Source organism: Cinclus cinclus, chromosome 6, assembly GCF_963662255.1.
Source record: "Cinclus cinclus chromosome 6, bCinCin1.1, whole genome shotgun sequence".
NCBI classification, from domain to species: Eukaryota; Metazoa; Chordata; class Aves; order Passeriformes; family Cinclidae; genus Cinclus; species Cinclus cinclus.
In genome coordinates, this window is record NC_085051.1 from 48193833 (window position 1) to 48215693 (window position 21861).

Consider the following 21861-nt stretch of genomic DNA (forward strand, 5'->3'; position numbering starts at 1 on the left):
AAGGTCAAGCAAAGGTGCAGCATAAGGCTCTGTGCTGCTAATTCAATCCTTCATTCAAACACTACCGTTAAAGACCTTCTACTCAACACAGTTCTAGAAGCTCAGAGCATCAAATGTTCTCACTAACCCAGAACTCTTAGTTTCATTCAATCCTGTCCTTTCATAGGTTTGTAATCAGCTGGTTTAGATTTAAAATTGAACTGCAGAAAACAGTTTCAATCAATCACAGTTATGGCAATATTAAGCCCACAGTTGTCCTGCATTTTTATTCCTAATATGCACGATACTCAATGCATAATGAACAAAGCTGTGGAATTAAATCAACCTGTTCCCATTCAACCTTCTGGCAAAAATTTCACACATATGGCTTGTTACAGCACACCTTTTACACAGCATGACTGGATTGCTACTACTCACCTTTTTGCTTCTCATGTATGACAGCCGTCCCTCGTGAGCATCAGGGTAAGTGCAAAACAAGTATGTAGTGATGGCATGCTTTAAAAATGAATCACCAAGCATCTCTAGCCGTTCCAGGTTAAATCCATCACTAGCATTTGAAAGAGTCAAAGCTTGAAGAATTAGACCAGGATTAGGACCAAGAGTTTTTGAGGAGTACCCACTGCAAGGGCTCTTTTCAGAATCTGCTCTGTCTTTTGAAAGATTAATAGTTTTTGAAGTACTGGTGGTCACTGCCATTACGGGGCATCCATCTGAGGTAGATCTGTTAGCATTTCCATCAAGGTATTTATTACTCGGTAGAGTACATTCATTGCTGGGCTTGGGCTGGTTCTCACTGTTGTATAAATTCTGAATGGGATATGAGGTAGTTGGTTGTACAGGTATTTCCTGCCTGCAGTAATTCAGCTGATTTCCTTGGCAAAAGTCTCTGTTAACTAAATCACAATTGCCATTGGCAAGATTTTTATTATAAGAAACACCATTAATTGCTGCAAGTTCTACCGAGATATCAATTTGGAGTTTACTGGGTGACTCATTGAGCAATGTTCTGTAACTCACAGACATTTGGTCATGGTTTTCTGCAGAAGAGGTTCTATTAGCACCTTGATGTGCAGCATTTTCAGGGACTACAATTGTGCTGTGCTTACAGTAATTTTCATTCTCTACTACAGAGGAGTTAGGAAGAGAGATGAAGGATTTGCTGTCAATAGATTTTTTCCATCCGAAGTCCAAGTTAGGATATCTGTAAAGATAAACAGGAGGTTTGTTTAAAAAATTATTAGCAGAAGACAAGAAGAATCTACATGCACATACATGTTTAAAAAGAGACATAGCCTTCTGAAACGAATAGTAACTGCAACATGTAACTTCACCTCTCAAAATCAAGTATTTTTAAATTGTGTTTCACTGACAAGTGCCATGAGTTAAACAAGAGTTACCAGTCTTATCATCATGCAGTAATAGCTGTTTCCAGCTTGTAGCCAGATACCATATTGAAAAAATACATGCCTGAAATCTGCAGGAAGTGATTTAACCCCTACACCAGCATCGGTGGCTGTTTGAGCTCTTAGTTCTTCTGCTGTCAAAAGGCAGTGCAGACGGTAAAGTATGCTGGGGAGGCAAACTGCTTTTCTCCACAATGATGCTGGAATAGGATGTATAGCACAGAGCTCAGGAACCAGTATCTGGGAAAGGAGGGGGAAGAAAAGAATTTTCCTTGTTAAGGCAGCCATCAGACCACTAGTAAGAAAGTCCACTTGAATTAGATGCTTCTATTTTACCTGTTTATTCTGCAAACTTTCCCACTTTGCTTTCCTCTTCTCAGCACTGCTTAATGGAAGTGCTTTTCCCTTCTGATTCAAATGGCGAGGAGTCAAAAGATTAAGTCTAAAAACCATGTGAAAATACTGTAGTGTAAGTATATAATTAATGAATAGAACTTACTAGCCTAAATTTTCTTAAGTTTTTTTAGCATTCAACTTCAATGCACTGTGAAGTGACAGCACTACTAGCTTTGGGAAGAAAACAAGACTCAATTCATAGTTCTTGTTACACAAATTAGGTATCTCTCAAGAAAAAAAAAATCAGTAATTATTTTGGAAGACAAAAATCCTCATCTTTAACCATTATTTTAAAGAAGAAAAAAAGGCACTTTACTGTCAAACTACAAACATCAGACACAAATATATGACTGTTGTTACCTTGAAGATGTGTGGTCCACATCCAGCAGTGGCTGGTTAAGATTCGTAAGATCAAGATTATACTTTGTTTTATAATATTCAGCAAAAGTCTCATATTCAGGGGAAGGAAATTTACTGAGTGGAGTAAGATCAGTGTATACATCAGCTACGTAGAATCGATGAGGCTGATCAAAATTTCGATACCTAAAAAGAAAAAAAATGTTGGTATTAAAGTAAAGCTTTTGTTAAGTTCTTCATGTTCTAACATGGTTAGGAGATCAACAGTTAAACAGCGCAGTTGAGATTTTTTGGTTAATAAGGGTTCTTTTTGTTGTAGAAATAATTTTTTTAGCTAACCCAAATGCTACATGAGAAATATATTTTAAGACAAAGATAAAGACAATCTATAATCTGTGAAATTCCCTCTACAAGATAAACATTTAAATTAAATGGAGAATTTAGGTCTTCAGTATGTAATACAAAATCAAGCTCTAGACAACAGTAATGCTACAAATGATAATTTCTTAATTCAAAACACCCAACAATCAAGTTTGATAATCTGGCTTTTTTAACATCTGGTCTCCAATGTCATATTTTGCATCAGTAGAAACTGAGTTCCTCTGCATACAAAGACTATACTACCTCATGTTTAAACTGGCATTTTTAACCAAGTCACCCTCCAAATAAAGTTAAAACACAAAACCTCAAATACATAGCAAGGTTAATTCACAAGCCTTTCAAGCACAGTGAAGTAAGTCCTTGCATTACAGACAGAATATTAAAATTAAAGCCAGACTGTGCCAACATCTTTTTGTTGCTACCAAGGCTCATTGGAAACTACGGTGATAAACTTGCCCAGAAAATAATAGTAATAAAAAAACAATGAAAGCAATATTCAGCAATTAGATTTGCATATGAAGTTATTTCACACTTTGACCTGCTGCATCCATAACTTTAAGTTTCTACTGAAATATCTAAATAGAAATTCTAAACAAATAGTATCTCTAAACAAAATTTACACACTACTACTGAGACTTTCCATCTTCTTAAAATGAAAAAGTCTGAGACAAATGAGGCTAAAAAACAAAGCTTAAACTTAAATTTATCCTCTCTACATATGCAGCAAGTACCATTGTTTATAATATGCTAGGTACAACACAAGCCAGCTGGTCCATAGGGAATAATTAAGCCTCCACAAAGCATACCAATTCTGGAGAACCTTTGCATGCCCAGTACATAAAAATGAATATCACTCAACATAAAGATTCTATTACATGGTTTTCATCACTTGCAATTTCCCCACCTACCAACGTGATACCTTCCTGTAGCAGGCCTTTGGTGTGCATAAGCAGTAACCAGAGAACAGGACTCCCATGCAATCTTCCAGACTAAAACTGGTTTCAGTAAAGCAATTCTTGATGAAGTTGCAGTATTTTATCAGAGTACTATGCAATTTTTGTGGTAAGCTCTACTATTCCTTATAAAAATGTAATGAATCTTGGGATGCATAAACACTTAAATCCTACTAAAATACAATTAACTACTGATTTTAAAAAAAAAATCTTTAAATTATCTGAAACACAACCAGATACCTTCAGACTAACAGTATACACTTCTTAGAAAGCATTTCTGCTGCAGATACTAACATGCCCATATTATAAGCATTTGTATAAATACAAGAGGTACACACCTAAACTGTGTAGAGTACTCACCGTGGAATGATAACTGCATCCTGGTAATCTTCTAACTTGAAAATAAAAGGCATTTCTTTCGTATACTGTGTACTGGGAATGCCTGTACGTGCCTCAGATTTCTCAATGTCTTCCATAAACTTAAAGTCAATGTCCAAAGTGCTGGAGTCATCAACTTAAAAATGAAAATGCAAAACTCAGTTTTCTAGGCTGAACTTTTCTGACAAATTGTAAATTACGAAATTTTTGCTCTTACCAACATTTAGAGGTAGAACACAATAGGCTGAATCAGCTTCTGTAGGTTTGAACTCTAGTGCAGGTTTCTCAAGACGAAGAATATGTGAAAAAATGTACTGGTGGAGTCGCGTTATCAACTCAAGCATTTGCAGAGACAGAGTAAAACCAGATTTCTTAAGCTCAATGGATATTGTAACTTCTCCAGAGCGAGTATACACAGGAAAGTGAGGAATCTAAACAAGAACAAAATCAAAAGAAATCACAAAAGAAAATCCCAAGTGGGATTCCTTTATAGAGTACTGCCTGTTTAGTGCAGATTCTGAGGTAATGCTTGACTGACCCTACAGCAAATCAGATCAAACAGGATCAGAATTTGTGATGAGCTTTCAATTACAGATGAGACTCTGAATGTTAAAAAATTACTAATTTGGTTTTTTAAATAGTTCTCCTTGTGTTTTACAGCTTGTTTGTCTTTATAAAAGCTGAATAGAAAAGGAAATATTTTCTATTATGAAGAGAGAAATGTGAAAAACAGCATATTCCTGCAATGTCTTCTTTTGTGGACAACAGAAAATACAATTTGAAAAAAATCTTCCTCGGCTGACTCTCACAAAAAAATTAAAAATATTACAATTAAAAAATAATTTAAAATTTTCTTAAAAGCTAAACATTTTCTGAAGCAAGAGGTGCCAATTTCAATTAACATGGCCCACTTTTTCTGCTGCAGACTAGGAATGCTACAGAGATGATTTGTTACCACAGCTTTTGTATATATAAGATAGTGCAGTGCAGGACAATTCTGTATTTGGTATGCCTACTCCTATCATACCTCATATAAAAAAGGAGGGACATCTTGAATCTGCCAATGCAAAATACTAAATTTCTAAACCAAAAGTTCAGCAATAATAGATTATTCCATCCCTAAAGACAGAAACAGAAGTAGTGACTTGATTGGATGGATAGTGTTGCTTATTTTCTTGAGGTTACTTGATACAAACATAATTTATGGTCATTTCCAACTCTTCACTCTGTTGGGTGGCCAGTAAGTAGAAAATAACAGATTGCAAGGCATGAAGAATAAGGAAAGGAAACAGATTCTTTACTTGAGGTATAGGCTTGGCTGTTAATATGCCAAAACATCTTGTTGTATCCTCAGGAGGATACAGCTTTCGTCTCCTGAAGTTGAGCTCATCAGGTAGAGGAGTCGTTAACACCATTCCTATTACATACAAGTAACAGGGCTGGTCAGGTTTGGGATAACTATCCTTCAAACACTCTGGAATCTGAAAAAAAATAAGAAAAAGAAAAAACATTAACATGATAAAAATCAAACAAGTTCACCTAGCTATTATTCTTTGAATAACTTCTCTTAGGTTTATTTGAAAACATATTGCTAAAAATAAGGAACAAAAAAAGTTTATTCTGGGCTCAAGCAGTGTTTTTTCTTCTTAAGCAAAAATGTTTGGCCAGCAGCCTGGCATGGCAGAAATAAGATTTCCTTTATCCTCAGTAAGTGAGCTGGGGGACAGAGGCTGGCTTTTCACAAGAAGACTTGCCAAAAATTCTAAAGGAGACTTACTAACACCTGCCCCTATAGGTTCCTATAAAGTTCCTAAAACTTTTCTAGTAGATACTGGAGCTCAAATATCTGCCCTAAAAGTTGAAGACACCTTTTCATATGGAATCATTTCCTCAAACAAAGGTACATTGGTGGTGAGTGCTTTTGGAGATGCCCAGCCTCAAAAGATTGCTAAGGTAAGGTGCTGCTCCTGGGGAAGGAGAAAGCTATTGAAACTCTAGTAGCTTTGGGACACCTCCATACAAATCTATTGGGGCTGGACCTTCTGAAGACAAAGTCATGGACTGATCATGAAGGTAAAATACTGGCATTTGGGAAAGAAACTCACCTGTCTATGCCTGTTAGGTGCTGCCCCAACTCTTCCTCCCTCCCTTGTAACCAATGCCAGGCCTTACCCCTTACCCTTGGGAGCAAGTACAGATCACCCCAGTTACTGACTACTTGAAAAACAAAGGGGTATTGATTCCAGCACATTCTCCCTGTAATTGTGTTGCATTACCATCCATAATGTCTCATCCTCCACCTAGGAGGCACGAGCCAAAAATGAAAGAAGTAAGAGATCAAGCTGAAGAACTATTTCAATCTACTGAAACACAAGACTGGTTTGATGGATCAGAACCTAGATCAGGGGTTACTAACCTCCCAAAGTCTTTAGAGCTTACAAGATGGGAAAAGCAGTACAAATTAAAAGTTGCAAGTGTCACTGGATTTGTATTTTTAATTGTTGGCACTAGCCTGGTTATGTACATGATAACATGCTTATTATCTCGCTTTCCCCCTCTGTTTGCTGTACTTGTATCACCACCATGGGAGAAGAAGCCTGCATCCCGTGTTCCTAAAGGCAATGTAGAAACACAGGGTGGAATGCTGTGAACAAGTAAAGAGTAAGGGATGTTTCTCCATCACCTTTTTGAAGATTAAGGTCCAAAAACTCAAGTTTCAAATTGTCTCTAATGAAAGTCTTAGAAACTGCTTTCTTTTAGAAAATTTAGCACCCTGTTTGAAAATTATTAAAAGAGCTTGTAGCTGATAGAGCAAAAAAACCAACTAGCAGACTTTTGATACATCACGAGAGTCAGCCAAAAAAATGTTATGAAGTGGATGTGTTGTGGCAGCTCTCAAAACCATCCATAAGCAAGTGCCCAACCTGCCACAGGTGCTGCCAGATCTAAAAAGTGCTGGAACCTACCTACACTGTCCTATGAGACTGCTTGGGATCCTACCCCCCATGCTGGTCCTGCTGCTGTGCCTCTGCTCCCTCACTGGCATGCCTGACTGCTCTGGGAGGGACTTCACTGGAGAGAGACCCATCGCACCCGATGCAGATCTGCCCCATCGCACCCCGTGAGCCAGCGCTGGACCCATGGTAGTGGTAGCCTCTTTCTCGTGCTTCCTGTAATTATTCTGGGTACTATTTGACTTTCCCATTTTCTCTCTTTCCTTATTCTTTTATAAAATATAAAGTTGCATTATCGCTTTGAATCACACCATTTAACCTTGTTTGTGTTTTAATCTTGCTTTCAGGTATGCTTAGAACCTTCTTTTCTGCAATAGTGGATGAAAGCAAAACAGGCCTCTCCTCACATTAAGCAAATTGAAACAAGCTTTGATGCAAATTCCTACATTTAACCAGTAACACTAGAGCACATTTTATGTCTGAGACCTTTGGAACTTAACAGCAGAACAGAAAAAAAAAAAAAAGGTAAAAAGGAAAATGTGTGTACTCAGAGCAGAAAAAAAAGCTTGACTGAACTCACAGTTTCATTAACAGATTCTTTTTCCAGCAGAATTGTTTAAAAGTATCAAAAATGTTTTGATACACTTGGGATAAACACAAAACCAAAATTCAATACACTGTCCCTTTGCCCAGGCACTACAGTATATGAATTCTCATTACAATATTAGCTTGCAGATGTGAATACTCGCAACAGCCACAAGCACTTTTAATTCTGCTGCTTGTATTTGTCATAGACATTAAGAAACCATGCTTTACATTTGGTAGAAGTTCATTACTTTGCAGGTCCCAAAATGATCCTCCTGTTTATCTAAAACTAAATTGCAATACATGTAGTCCTGGATTTTAAAAGTTACACTGCAGTAAAACTATTGCCTTGGCTTAATGGAAAATTACTCATAAATTTAATAACTACATTAAACCCAAGAGGATCTTGCAGACCTGAAACATTCGCCAAAGCTTTTTTTCCAGATGTGAGAAGTTGGGACAAAGGCAACGGGAAAGCATTCTTAGATTCCCTATTAAAAAAGAAATAGCTGAGAAAGAATGATGCATCACTTGACAAATCAACTCCTCTGAATGAGATACCATAATCATGCATTTTATGAATCACCTCTACCCCAACAATTTTACATAGTGAGGTAAGAGGACAGAAAAAAGCACTTGTAACAAAAAGCACTGTGCAAAAATGTAAACTGCGCATCTTTGTAAAATGCAAAGATTATCAGATTCTATGAGAGTTACCTGTCCTATTCAAAAGGCCTTAGACAGAACCTGCAACAACTGCAGAGGAAAATGGAAGGTTCCAGAGTAGTTGCAAAATACTCTGACAAAACTTCTTTTCTCCATTTTCTCTTCAAGTATTTCCAATTCCCCCACAAATACCATTTAAGAAGTCAAATTTTACAAGCTGGTGTGGTTGAAACCTGTTGTAACAGACTGTGAATACAGGACTTAACACAGAGCTGTGTTTTCGTATGTGACCCTTTCAACAGACCAAGTGTAATATTAAGTATAATATTCAGAACTACTTTAGAAGTGGGAAAAAAAAGTACACTTGATATTATAAGAGTTAAACCAGGAATTATGAAATTCTGTGCTCAACCAGTAAACTTGCCAAACTAAACCAAGCCTCCAAAAACAGAAACCCCAAACATATTCCTGTATTTAGCCCAGGGCACATCTTTAGCGTTCAATTATTTGCCCTGAAAGCCGGTAATAAGGTAAAGATTTTACAGATTATTAACGGAGAACTACTTTCCTCACAGTTATTTTCATACTAGACAAGTAAGTATTTGCCAACAAGCCCTACAGAAGGTGAATGTTCTTTGAGCTCACAGACATGTTTCCAAAGCATGTGGTATCATAAACTCAGGTAGCATTGCAGGCTTCCACAGAATTAGAACAGCAAAATATATCCACTGTTAAGTACAAGACCTCTAAAAACTTCTTATCAGCTAAGATTAAGAGCTGGCAATTCTGTCTTATTGGCACATAAAGCATTAGATCAGAGATCTGGACAGCAGTAAGTGATACGAACAGCTTTAGGATAGCACTGTCTTCGTTTTGTAGAGCCTGGCCTTCCTGGAACGCTGGTTTCTTCTTCATCATGTAAATCAAGTTCCTCCTCATATTTAACCGTTTCTTTACCAACTGGCATCAAATGATCATCCAGTTCACCTGAATATTATGAAAGAGTACAAACAAACAGCATCATGAACACTCAAATCTTGGCTCCTTCAGATCCTACACAGTAGTGAGACTGCTTGTGAAAACACCTCATATGTAAGGTTGTAAAACACATGGACTACTGCAAGGCTCCGGAAGTCCAACTTGGGGGAAACAGTAATAAAGACCAAATTTTGGGCAAAAATTCTTATTTGTAATAAAAAACCTCTTATATTTAATTTAAAAATTGAATTCTATAACAAAAATATCCAAGAACTCCTTTTGCTCATAAAAAGTGATCTTTGAAACACTTATTTTAAAATCACTCACATAGAGTTATACAAAGGAAGAAGAAAAATTCATATTTCTCTATCGTTCTAAAATTCTAATTACTGCAGTTGAATGTGCACTTCCAACACTGGGTTGAGCCACCATCAGGGTGCCATTCTTGGATACACTTGTTGGTATGAATTCAATTTTTTTCAAAAGGTTTAACTCAGAAAAAAGATATAAACCCCAGATCTACAATTCTTTTTTGCTTAAAAAATACATAAATACTTCTGTACTTCATTAAGAAAACAGTAACACAGAATTATCTTTAAAATGTTCCACAATGAAGAACATACTCTACTATACTTACTAGAAAAAAGAGCTGAAGTAGTCCTGCAATGCCTTATTTCTGGACCATTACTTAGAACGCAGTAGAGAAAGCAATACATTTAGGGTTGTGTATTTTCTATTTTGTCACAATTCACTTTAAAAATCATGTTCTTTTGGCTGTAGGATGACCTGACCTACAATCAGTACCTTCTAAAGAACAAGACTCTTTTCCCCTATTAAGCATATTCAGTGCCAAAATCTTCGTCAATTGTACTAACGTTGCTTTTGCTGATTAATACAAAATTTGTTAAATAACCAGATTTCCCTGGAAATTTTAACTTCAGCTTAAAAGGTGTAAGCTAAATTACTAAGTACATGACTGCATCACAAAACAAGGCAAGTAAAAGAAAGCTGCAATAGATGGGTACAGCAGAAAGGCATGTACATATATAACATCCATACCATATGCAATTTCTCAGCTATGAACTATACTGTTAACAAAGACGTTGTCTTCCCAGTTCTTACCAATTTTGTGCAGTTTTTCACAGCAAATAAGAGCAACAACTCTTTCAGCCAGTCTTGCACAACTCATTGGAGGGCCCTATAAACATTTAAATACTTCGTAAAAACTTTGGTTTACTAGCAAGTTACTTATACATGCTTAGTTTAACACAAACATTTCAGGCAAGAAAAAATTTTGTAAGAAACACGCTGATGGCAGTTTTGTGAAGATACTCAGGCTTTTCCATGTTTTTCCGTGGAAATGAAAAACTACAAGAACTCAACTACACTATTGATCAAAACCAATAAAGGATGAGTGCATGAAACAACAATGTAGAGGGAAGAACATCAAAATATTTTTGCCTTTGGCATAAACAGTAACTGATGGGAAAAGAATCATAACAAAACAGACAGTGATCTAAAACCAGTTAGAGAGTACAATACAAAAAAAATAGTTTTAATTAACAACTGAAACTAAATCTAGAAACGACAGACCAATCCTTAGCCCAACATATTCATATATTTGCATGCTTTTCTTTCCCCAAATACCTACAACAATTGAAGCTCGAAGAGGTGAGTTGATTGGCAGGTAGAGAGTAGAATAAAATGTATGGTCAGGTAATTCCCGGGTCTTACACTTGGGAGCCAGGTGTGTAAATGGATCACTTGGTAATCTAGCACAATACCTAAATTGACAAAACATTTCACACATCATCAAAACCTGCAAATTGAAACCTAAACACATTTCAGTGGAACATTACCTTACTGGTATGAATGCTAGAGAAGATAATTTCAGGCATATTAAGCATTGTAAAGGTACACTACTGACTCGTATTCAACCAACTTCTGAGCAGAACACCTCCAAGCCCTTTATTATGAACCTGGTCTCCACAAAGGTCACTCCAGCTTGTCAGGATGCAAAAGGCTATTTCCTGCCAGGTCCCAGGGTTCCCATTATGTCTCCTGAGTTTACTGTTGCCTTCTTCCTCCTGTTTATGATGGTTTCCCCCTCCTGCCTGTCCTCTCTTGTACTGACTTCCCTCCCTCCTAACTTAGTACTAAATGCAAACATCCTGATGTTGAACTCTGCTGGACCTCCTAACAGTCCAGAAGTAATGCCACATATAACCAGCTGCCAGACAGCCTTTGAACCATTTACCATCTGCCATTCATCCTTCAAATCTGACTGCTCGGAGAGGCTTTATTTACCAGGCAGTCCATCAAAATGGTGTGCATCTCAAGAATTTAGTTACTAAGGTAGTACTTTGGCAATTGCATCACAAGCTTAACTTCATTAAACAACATTCATTGCTTTTCACAGTCATCCACTTCATGACACTGGAGATAAAAAGCCCTCAGTAAAACTTGGTTGCTTTCAGCCAACCCTGTTTTCTTTATGGGGCTAAAAATTGTTGTCATGAGGACTTGGTCCATAGCCTTCCATATGACTATAGTTAAAACTGACTGGTCCACAGCTCCCTGGATCTTCTGTTTGTTTTTATTTTTGTCTTCCTATCACTGAGAACCTCCTCTAATTACTACTGCCTTACAGATATTTGAGTAGCTCCCATCCTGTCTTGTGGACTTTAATTACTGTGGTTTTGTTTATAAAGATGATAACAGATTACTATTACAAATATGAGTATTAGAACTGGAATATTTAACTACTGTTTTAACAGTTCTTTATTTTTAAAAACTAGCTTGACAAGAGCAAAAATGCAAATTTACTCCACATTTTGAAGCTGAATGTTTTCAGGGAAGCTTTTAATTAAACAGGAATCAACATCACTACATTTATTATAGGAGCTAGAACTTGTGCTAGGATAAAGAAAGCAAATAATCCCTTCAAACCTCTGCGACCACTTTCTTTAGGGGAGAAGATTCTGTCAAGATGCCTAAGAGGAAATGCGTAAAATGCCCCAGCCCATGCATGCATGCTGCAAGACCAACAAAGAAACCTTTTATTCAATGACATGAAGTAAGAAGTGATTATACATCTTACCTATTTATGTGTCCAATAGCTGTGTTAATAGTAACCCTTGGACTGGTCTCATCTGGCCTCAATACATAGGGTGGAAAGATATCATCATCATCAACAATGGGTTCCATTTCAGTTTCATTGGCATCAACAGATTTTGAGCATTTGTTTCGGAGGATCTTAGCATTTGAAGAACAGAACATGATGAGAGATTTTTCCCTTAAAAAGTACTATGATATATTTTAAAAAAAAAAAAGGCCCGTTCCTTTGACCTCATACCTTCTCAATTGCTTTGTATGTCTTAAGATCTTCTTCAAAACTTTTGATTTTATCTGTATCTGCTAGCATAATGTAATTGGAAATTGGTGCTCTAGCTCTTCCTTTTGATTGCACATAGGAACGGTACTCTGTGGGCAAATCAAAACGCACCACCAAGTTGCATTTTGGTATGTCAACACCCTCTTCTACAATACTAGTAGCAATAAGTAGGTTGGTCTCATGTGCTCGAAATTTTCTAAGAACCTGCAAAAGTAATGAAGACAAATTTGACATATTAGTCAAAGATCTGTTTCCATCATGAGATTCAACAAAAGGCAGGAAAACCAAGATGAGTGGTTCAAACACCCCCAAAACATGTCCAGACATGAAAATACTAAACTTACAAAGAATCTTTTCGGAAACATAACAATTTAGTTATTAAAAAAAGTTCTATTTATCAGAACCAGCAGACTTCCAGGAATAAAATCAGGTATGTGGAATCAAATGTGTCTAAGAAGGTACTATAACCCCTAGCAATGGAGAGGACCTCCCCTATTTACTTACAAGTTTTCAGTTGTGGTATTAAAGAAAAAAACAAATGCTGCTTTCAGGACACTATCTTTTCCCAAACATTCCTCAGGTTGAAGCATCCTCAGGGGGTAGAGCACATTCTAGACACTTCTGATATTTACACTATATATGAAACAATACTAAAGAAAAGTGTGGTGTCTGGAGCACAACCCAGCCAGGATGAGTTTTAAATTATGTAAAATCAGGGGTGGGGTGGGCGGGTGTTTAACATTTATAACATTTAATGATCAATCAAATTTAGAAAAAATAAAAATCAGCCTAATTACTGAAAATGTCAGTAAGCCTGACATTCTTTACATTCTTAACATATTATAGTACCATTAACACAACGCAGAAAAATTAGATAATGATATGCCTACAGATGATTTTACATGAAGTTTTAATTTCTATTTGTGTAATGTGACACAGCAATGTCTCCAAACATGCTTTTATTGTTTTACAAACAACATCTGTATCTCCAATAAGAATGCGTATCTGTTAAAACAAAGCTACAAACTCCCAATGACTGTGCCCCAGACTCTGCTTGTTTCATTTGTGTTTTCACACACACACACACCCACCCAAAAAGGGTATTGCCACTTTACTTTTTTTTTTTTCTTTAAGTTACCTCTTCCTGTTTTCTAAATTCTACTTCCATCTGCTTGTTACGAGGCTGGTTCTTGCCAATGCCATGTCCAGTTATAAAATTGCTACTGATGTAAGCCAGTTCTGGATCTTGCTTGCCAGCTTCTTTTATCAACCTAAAAATATTACATGTGTTTTTAGAAGTTACACAACCTACAAAATAGGGGAAAATCTATTATTTGTAAGACCTATATTAAAAGGAAAAGTGGAAGCATGACAATTAAGTCATGTTAACACATAAGTTGGACTGCAGTCTTCTTGAAAATATCTGTAAGGTTACCACAAGACAGACTGCATACAGAAACACAAGGAGTGCTCATGCATCGCACACATTTCAGACCTGTCACGGTAAAATTAGATATTTTTAAACCCATCTATTACTCTAACACTCCCTGTTGTTAAAGCACTCTATTCAAAATTGCTTTGTTAATTTTTCTCCTGTAAGCTCTAGCAGATTTTAGAAGAAAGACCTGTAACTGCCTCCTCAGCAAAAGTATATTTCTTCAGTATAGAATGTAAACTTCTAGATTAAAATGTAAGACTGCAATTCTGTTTAATATCAGAATATACATTCTGTCCAAGTATACTGGTGACCTGTTTTTCTCAAGCGATGCTCAGCCCACACAGTGAGATGTTCACTGCTTGTGAAATTAACCCAAATACAGGACATAATACAATTCTTTAAAAGGAATACTCAACAGGGATGTGAGAAGCATTCATGCTTTCACTTTATTTCCACTTTGTTTATTCTTTATGTTACAGAAGCACAAAAGGTTGGTTTCTGCAGTGCTTTGATTTCACAGATAAGGTAGAAAAATGCTCACCTAAATAAAGAATGCACTAAATCTAAGAATGAGGCCTTTATGGATTTAAAACCACAATTACAATGTGCAACCAAAGTAGGTATGCTGGAGCATCATTAGTTGATCAGTTTTCAGGATGAACAGAATTTGAAATTACTCAACTGCAACAGACTTTTGAGCAGAAGAAGCAAAAAACCCCCAAGGGATTATATACAACAACTAATCCCTTGCATGTGTCACTATATCCAGCCCAGTACTCGTCTGCTCAAAGCCTATCCATCATGTCCCTTACCAGGTGCTCCCTACAGCTAAAGAACGGCCTGCCTCTCGACAACTCCAGCAGTAACTCGAACCTTTCCCAAAAAAAAATCTCTAGCACTTCTGCCTCACACAGAAGTAGATGGATGCTGTGCCAGTCCCCAGCTACAAGCCTACCATCTGCCCAGCAAGCTGCTGCCAAACCAGAGGGAAAATGGCTCTTTCCACCCTTGGAAAACTTCTGAAGTCTTGCCCCCTTTCCTAGTTCCCATTTTAAACAAAATATATGGGAACATAAAACACCTTGAAGGCTTTCCTCTCTGCAATCTGTTAAAAGTGGACTAAACAGGGAGATAAGCAAGAGGACAGAAGAGCCATACAGCTTGCCATCCTTAGGGAAACAGACTAGAAGGATCCTCCTAAAGTGAAAACGTGGCTTGTTAGCTCAAGGCCAAATGGGAGTTACATTTCTGTATGCAGTCTAGGCTCTTGAGACAGACACTCTGAGAAAATATGGGTTAATAACCGGACAGAATTTTTGTTTTTCTTTTTCAGCATGGCATTTCTGTGAGATCATACAAATTAAGTACCTATTTAACATCTCAAATATCCTTACTTTAGTTCACTTGTACAGAACTGGACAATTAAAAGCATTTGAATAAAGACTTCATTGCAAATCTTTGCCAAGTTCCTGAGAAACATATAGGACTTCAACCTTGTGACTAAAAAAACCTATTTGTGGTAGGTAATAGGTGGTGTTTTTCAAATAGATACAAGAACTTCTGCTTTCAAATCCTTCTCTTAAGGGAGCTGAGAGGTGCTGCAATGCAAATAGAAGGAAATGAGCTTTAGAAAATGTCTTCTGTTCTGAAAAGGAGCTTATAGACACCAGAACTCAACTGCATACACTAAATTAAACAGTGAGCGAGCCACTACATCAACTGCATGTAATAAAAATGTAATGAATTTTGCCCTTCTTCAGTCATCCTGGATTTCATAAAATGGTGTTCTAAATACTACCATAATAATTCTGTTTCAAAAAAAATTATACTTCTGTTTTAACTCGGCACCATTTAATGATCCATACTGGATTACTGGAAGTAGCTGTGATACAGTAATTCAAACACTCATGACTTTCTCATTCAGTCGTCAGTCTTTCCCCTACATATAGCCTAAGTACAGGTATCAGCAGAGACCCTTGAATTAAATGCACTCTGCTGAAGAGGGCCTACAGTGAGCTTCTCCATCAAAGGCCTCCAGTCTTAATTCCAACGGCTCAAGTGTGATGGTCAATACAATATCATGTATTCTGAAATCAGGTGCCACATGAAGTAAAGAAGCATTTTTGCAGTCTGGCAGTTAGCTTTCAGAAGGGGATAAAATGATATATATAGTTTTATTATTTACCACCAATAACCTCTACTCAAAATACCTGAAGCTCAAAGATGGAAGAATTTGATCACCTATTTCATCTACAGTCTGTATTCTAGCAGGTTCAACAGCAGTTAGGCTATTGTACAGTGTATAAATCTCATAATACAAGAATGCACAGTGGAAAACCAGTATGATTTAAATCACATTCACAGCTGAACAGAGAAGAAAAAAGTTTTCAGAATTCTGTTCATTCCCTGTAGGGTAATAAAATACTCATTTCAGCTCAGCAAAAGACTTTGTTAATGTTATTTCTTCAGAACTTATTAACAGAGTATGTTCATTTTGCTGAACACCTTGGTTTGCCTCATATTACAGATTTATGCAAACATATTTAAAATGCAAAAAAGGAAAACTGCAAAGATAAAAGCTGACAAAAAACATAGGCAAGTCTGCAGACCAAAGTTATAAGTTATGCACTTATTAACTCCAGCAAAAATGTATCAACAAAGGAGTCAGATTTAAAGGTATCCAGAATGCAATGAACACCTCGCACAGCACATTTGCTACACTGTCAGGGAAACTATCAAAAACCAAAACCAGGATAGGTAATCAGTCACATCATTCACAGTTGTGGCAAACAGCTTTTAACAATTAAGTGCTATACATAACTAACATATATCACATTCAAGAATACTAACTGATAAGGAACTACAATATTGCCAGTTGGCAATTACTCCCACATTCATATTTTTCTTGGTGGAGACTTTAAGAAAGTGCTTTGTGTTTGACTAAATAGGTGCTTTATAAATACCAACGGTGAAAGTAGTACTGGCAAATCTGGAGAGATATTTGTGCAAGGGTAAAGTCGATTTTCTCTAGACTTTGATAATATAACACTGATTTAGTAGGGTAATGGTGAGATTTCCAGGAGTATTGCACACAGTAGGCTAGAGCCTATTACAACAAATCAGTATATGCTTATTTTACAGTTTTAGTACAGTATTTCACATTTTGCCTCCTAAAGAAATCAAAATAAAAACTCAGGTCCAAAACAAGTCCTTGAGTACAACTTTCAAAGACATACGCTCTTCCCATACGCTTTAGAAATATTTTGTATGATCTCCTAAACCAACTTTATGAATAAAGTTCTGAAAATACAAGGCAATCCCCTACATATTCATGATATTAACATCCTGGCAGCTGAGTCTGCCTTTTCAGAATAATTTTTTTTTTTAAATAAAAAGCTTTACCTATTTAGAACAACTGCTGTGTATCTTCTTTCCACAAAAATAATTCCACATAAAATATTAGTAAAGGGAGATGGGAAATTAGTCTCTGGCTTCTCTTTCTCCTCAATTTCTTCATCCTCATCATCATCTTCAGAATCACTCCAAGATACGTAATTATCCTGATTCCTATTGTTATACCATTCAACACTTTCAAACTGCTGCCGTTCATATGGTTTGTATTTGCGCAAGATTTCAAGCAGCTTTATTACTTTTGGGGTCACAAATTTCAGGTCAAGTGAGGCAGGCGAGAAGTGCTCTTCACAGAGTGCATGTATTTTCCTTAGGAAAGTGTCTGTAAACAATAAAAATTTCCTGTGCAGCTCCTCTTGTTCATGTTTGATATACTTCTGCAGCTCTCTCACCATCATCCCAGCTACCTTATCTGCACACCACGGTCCCAGAACAACCAACACAGCTCGACAGTCTGACAATATCTACAACAAATGAATTCAAGTATCAGTTCAAAGAGTACATTCATGAACTATTCATTTAAGACTAGGGGCTTTTTTCTCTTACAGCACAGTCTTTGTAAGGATTTTGACAATTTTTCTACTTAAAAAAATGCAGAAGTCTGTTTTTCTTATTTAGGTGACCTTGGGAAATTCGGTGTTTCTAATGGAGCAAGTTCTCCCCGCCCCCTTAAATTGCTACCAATCAACTTCAAACTGTACATTTCTGAAACTCCAAAAAACCCCAAGCTTTATCAAAATTTTGCCATTTTGTAGAACTGCAATTTGAAATTTATACGAACAAGAATACTTTTTGAAGCCGTTAGATAAACAAAGCAAAAAAATTCTCATATTTATTATATAACATAGAACTAATACAATAAACACGACTTGGCATTTTTACTTTATTTACTACTGATAGCTGGCAGGGTTTCAGAAGTATATAACCAGAAAGTTGCATGGTGGCCTTAAGGTAGCTATAGGAAGTCTAGCCTTTCCAAGGAAAAACAGAACACAGTGGTTTGTATGTGTGGGTGGAATAGCAAAAGGAGAGATTACTATATTCATAGGAAACAGAATAGGCATTAGAGTACCATCATAATCTTATCTGATGAGAAGTTGCTTCCTCCAGAAGATTGAAGTTGTCAGGCAATAAACTAGGAATTCAGAAATGGAATTCAAAGGACTATTAATAGGACACTTATCATTTGGATGCCCTATATTGTACCAGAAGAACTACAACTGAACTATAACAGTCAGGATGCTGATTTTCAGCTGGTGCTTTAATTTCTCTTCCTTCTTCCCTTCTGTGAGGAAATAAAAGAACAGGCTATCATACCGCTGATGCTATTTTACCCTTTGTGAAGTTTATTAGTTTTAAGGGCAAAGCTATCTATTCTAATTGCAACTGCATACAGAGGCTTGATACTCTTCATTGCCAAGACATAAAGCACTGAAACTTTTTTTTTTTCCTTAATATGGTTGCCTCCATCTTGGAGAGCTACTGGTTTAAAACAAGCACAGAGGGTTACAAGCTTTATATGTATAGCAGTGAATCCACTCTTCTGGACTCTGCAAGTCATGAAGATCACCTCCAGCCAGCACTCCTTATGTATTTTCATCTATTATAGTTTAAGCCTAGCACAGAAGTAACCAGGACTTCCAATTCCCCTGCACTGGGATAGGCTATGTGCCATCTTTCCCTCTGGCACAAATAATGTTTTATAGACAGTGTCAGAGCCCTCAGTTTCTAAGAATGCTAAAAGAAATCAGAGTATTTTGGGCTGAACAAATACATTCTCCAAATTTCTCATGGACAGCTACATGAATAGTCACAGTAGTGACTCACTACTGACTTCTTGTAGAAAGACTTAAATACCTACACAGCTCTAACTGAGCAGGCAGCTTCAAACCAGGAAGGCCAAGCAGGATTAAAAAAGGTACCTGGACCCCACCTGTGTGGAGCTGATAAATGCTGCACACCTTCCGTACCATCTTCTGCCAAAGATCAGGACAACAGAGGAGCAAACACAGAGAAAGTCAGGGGCAAGCCTGAAATTGAGATTCTCTCCCAGCAAGATGGAGCACTAGTCCAACATTGTTCTAAGATAAACTACAGACACCATACATCTCCAGGTGGAATTTTTGCCTAAATTCTTCCTTTATCAACTTTTAATAAAACAGTGTACACTCCAAATTCCTCCTGAAGCATTATTTCCTCCTCTGTACTGAATTATTCAAAGGCCATAGGATATTGTGAAAATGTCAAATCCTTGACTTCAGAGATAAGGACCTACAACATCAGGGTGCAGAACGTTTTTAGTACTTCAAGCAAATCTGAATCTCAAACTAAATGAATTTCTAATCAATGCCTTACATTGAAGCCCCACTTATTTATGAAAACTGCATATTAATGAACACAAAAATCAGAAGTTGTTTTGCTTCAGATAATCAAGGACGGCTAGCTAAGGAGGTTACAGTTATGCAGCATACATGGCAAAGAAAAACAGTAGTAAGATTTCTATTCCCCAGGTTTCTCACATTTCTTGATATCCTTACCTGCTTAGAAATTAAGGTAGAATCTCTTTCTTTTGAGTGTACAGATATGTTGCAGTCATTCAGAAAACCAAGTGCTTCATCCAGTTCCTTTAATAATCTTCCATATAACCCACTTTTGTCAGTATATGGTCCACAGTCTACAACAATCTCACATGGCTGAGAAGTGTATCTTAATGAGGGCAAAGATCTAGTTAAACACAGCTTCTGAAAGACAGAGCTATTTCAGCTCTTGAGGTTACACAACAAACACAACAGCAACATGGTGTGTATTCAAGAACATTTCTTTCCCCACCATGAATCAATAATTACTAAAAGTTATACAGTTAAACCCTTCAGAAAAACTTCCACCACCCAAAATACTGACCCACTTCATTCTAGATACTCTTCTAATACACTCCTAAAAAGTAGGCTAATATTGCTATGCTAATTTCAAATATTGGAAAATTTAAGCAAATTCTATTTACTTCACCAACATCTTCATTTGTTTTTCCATAGTGCACTCCCTTGCTATACAAAAGAAAACAAATCCACATAATGTAAATTTATGCCTATATATATACATTTACACAAGTATAAAAATGACTGTTCTTGAATGGCAGAAATAAATTCTTAAAAAGGAAATTTTTCAGCCAAGTTAAAAAAATGCATTTAAAACATTTACGCATGGATGAAGCACCTGTTCCATAACATTAAAAAACCGCCTTTAACTTTTTCTGAAACCCAACAATACAGTACATGTGGTAGAAGAAAACATCCTACACAGGAATCATTTCACCCTAATTTCCCCTACAACAAGTCATTGCATTATCACCACCTTTACTTCAAACAGCATTCACAGGATTCTGCATTCTGTAACTCATTTGCTCTGTTATTTAAATATTTACTGCCTCCTCTCATCTCCCTCTTTCGTTAGCCTTTAAAACCCAGGCTATTTCGGGGGAGGGAGGCAATTTCTCTGGCATTAAGAGCACATTGTACTGTGGATGTTGCCACATTTTCATAAATAGTGACATTATGGCACACACTGCACATGAAATAGTTACACTCCACACAAAAGAGTGCGTTTTAAAAGTTCAGAAATATTTTGTGAAATGTCAGGTTTTTAGCTTGGTGGTGTGTTGAAGGGTTTTTTTTTGTTTGTTTTGGATTAGGTTGGGCTTTTTTATTTGAGGATCTGATTTGATGTGTCTTGTTTGTTTTGTTTTTTAACTACAGAAAATCTCTCCCCACCAAGGCCAATCAACCTTTCTACTCAAAGGCCATTTAACATTCCATCTCCATCCTAAATGGAATAGCAGCATCATATACACACATACTTTTCTAAAATTTAGAAGATGAAATATTGCTACTGGTTTATTCCTCTACCCAAAATGAAAATGCAGGCATCAATTTACCAACAATCATTACAAAACACACCTGTCTAAGACCACCAAATCAGTTGCAGTTTCAGCATTGCTCTTCAAAATTTGCTCCAGTTTCTGGATCTTCTCCTCTAACTCAGCAGGATCACATTTCCCATTTAAAATGGAAGCTGTCAATCCCAAAATTCGAGGACATGATGGATAATCCTCACAGATCTGAGAAATAAAAAATTATTTATGAACGGTATCCCATTAATCTACCTGCAAACTTACAATGTCTAGGCTGTAAATTTATTTCAATAGCAGGTGTTGCAAAAGAACAAATATTGAATTATTATTTTCTGTTCTACTGACTGGAAGTTAAACAGCTATCACATTTAAAGGTAAATATTTACAAGATGGAAAACCAGAAATGGTTATCATTAAGCAGAATACTCTTGTCACATTTACAAGACATTACATAACACTTCCACGCCATATAAAAAGGCGTGTGTGCTTGAAAAGAGATTTGCAAAGATACTTATTATGAAGGTATCTCTCTCACTTATAAGCCAAAAATGACAGAGCCAATAATATTCAGGAAAGAGCCCCAGAAACAACTTTGGAGATCAGCATTTTTAAAAGTAATAAAACAGCATATCCCATTCCTTAACTCAATTATTTTATAAG

General features: G+C 36.6%; 1 protein-coding gene across 2 annotated transcripts in view; it reads right to left on the bottom strand.

Moving 5' to 3' along the window:
- The window catches only part of DICER1 (dicer 1, ribonuclease III), a 44770-nt gene that overhangs the window by 14028 nt on the left and 8881 nt on the right, over positions 1–21861 (bottom strand). For both annotated transcript variants that reach the window (XM_062495518.1, XM_062495520.1), the window contains 16 exons: positions 21248–21408; positions 19832–20000; positions 17286–17758; positions 13584–13716; positions 12407–12649; positions 12152–12306; positions 10703–10835; positions 10174–10249; positions 8921–9060; positions 5170–5349; positions 4086–4299; positions 3851–4004; positions 2160–2342; positions 1740–1845; positions 1468–1643; positions 418–1201 (listed from right to left, as the gene is read on the bottom strand). In XM_062495518.1, the coding sequence (XP_062351502.1) occupies positions 418–1201; positions 1468–1643; positions 1740–1845; positions 2160–2342; positions 3851–4004; positions 4086–4299; positions 5170–5349; positions 8921–9060; positions 10174–10249; positions 10703–10835; positions 12152–12306; positions 12407–12649; positions 13584–13716; positions 17286–17758; positions 19832–20000; positions 21248–21408 (3480 nt within the window). The remainder of the gene's footprint in view (positions 1–417; positions 1202–1467; positions 1644–1739; positions 1846–2159; positions 2343–3850; positions 4005–4085; positions 4300–5169; positions 5350–8920; positions 9061–10173; positions 10250–10702; positions 10836–12151; positions 12307–12406; positions 12650–13583; positions 13717–17285; positions 17759–19831; positions 20001–21247; positions 21409–21861) is intronic.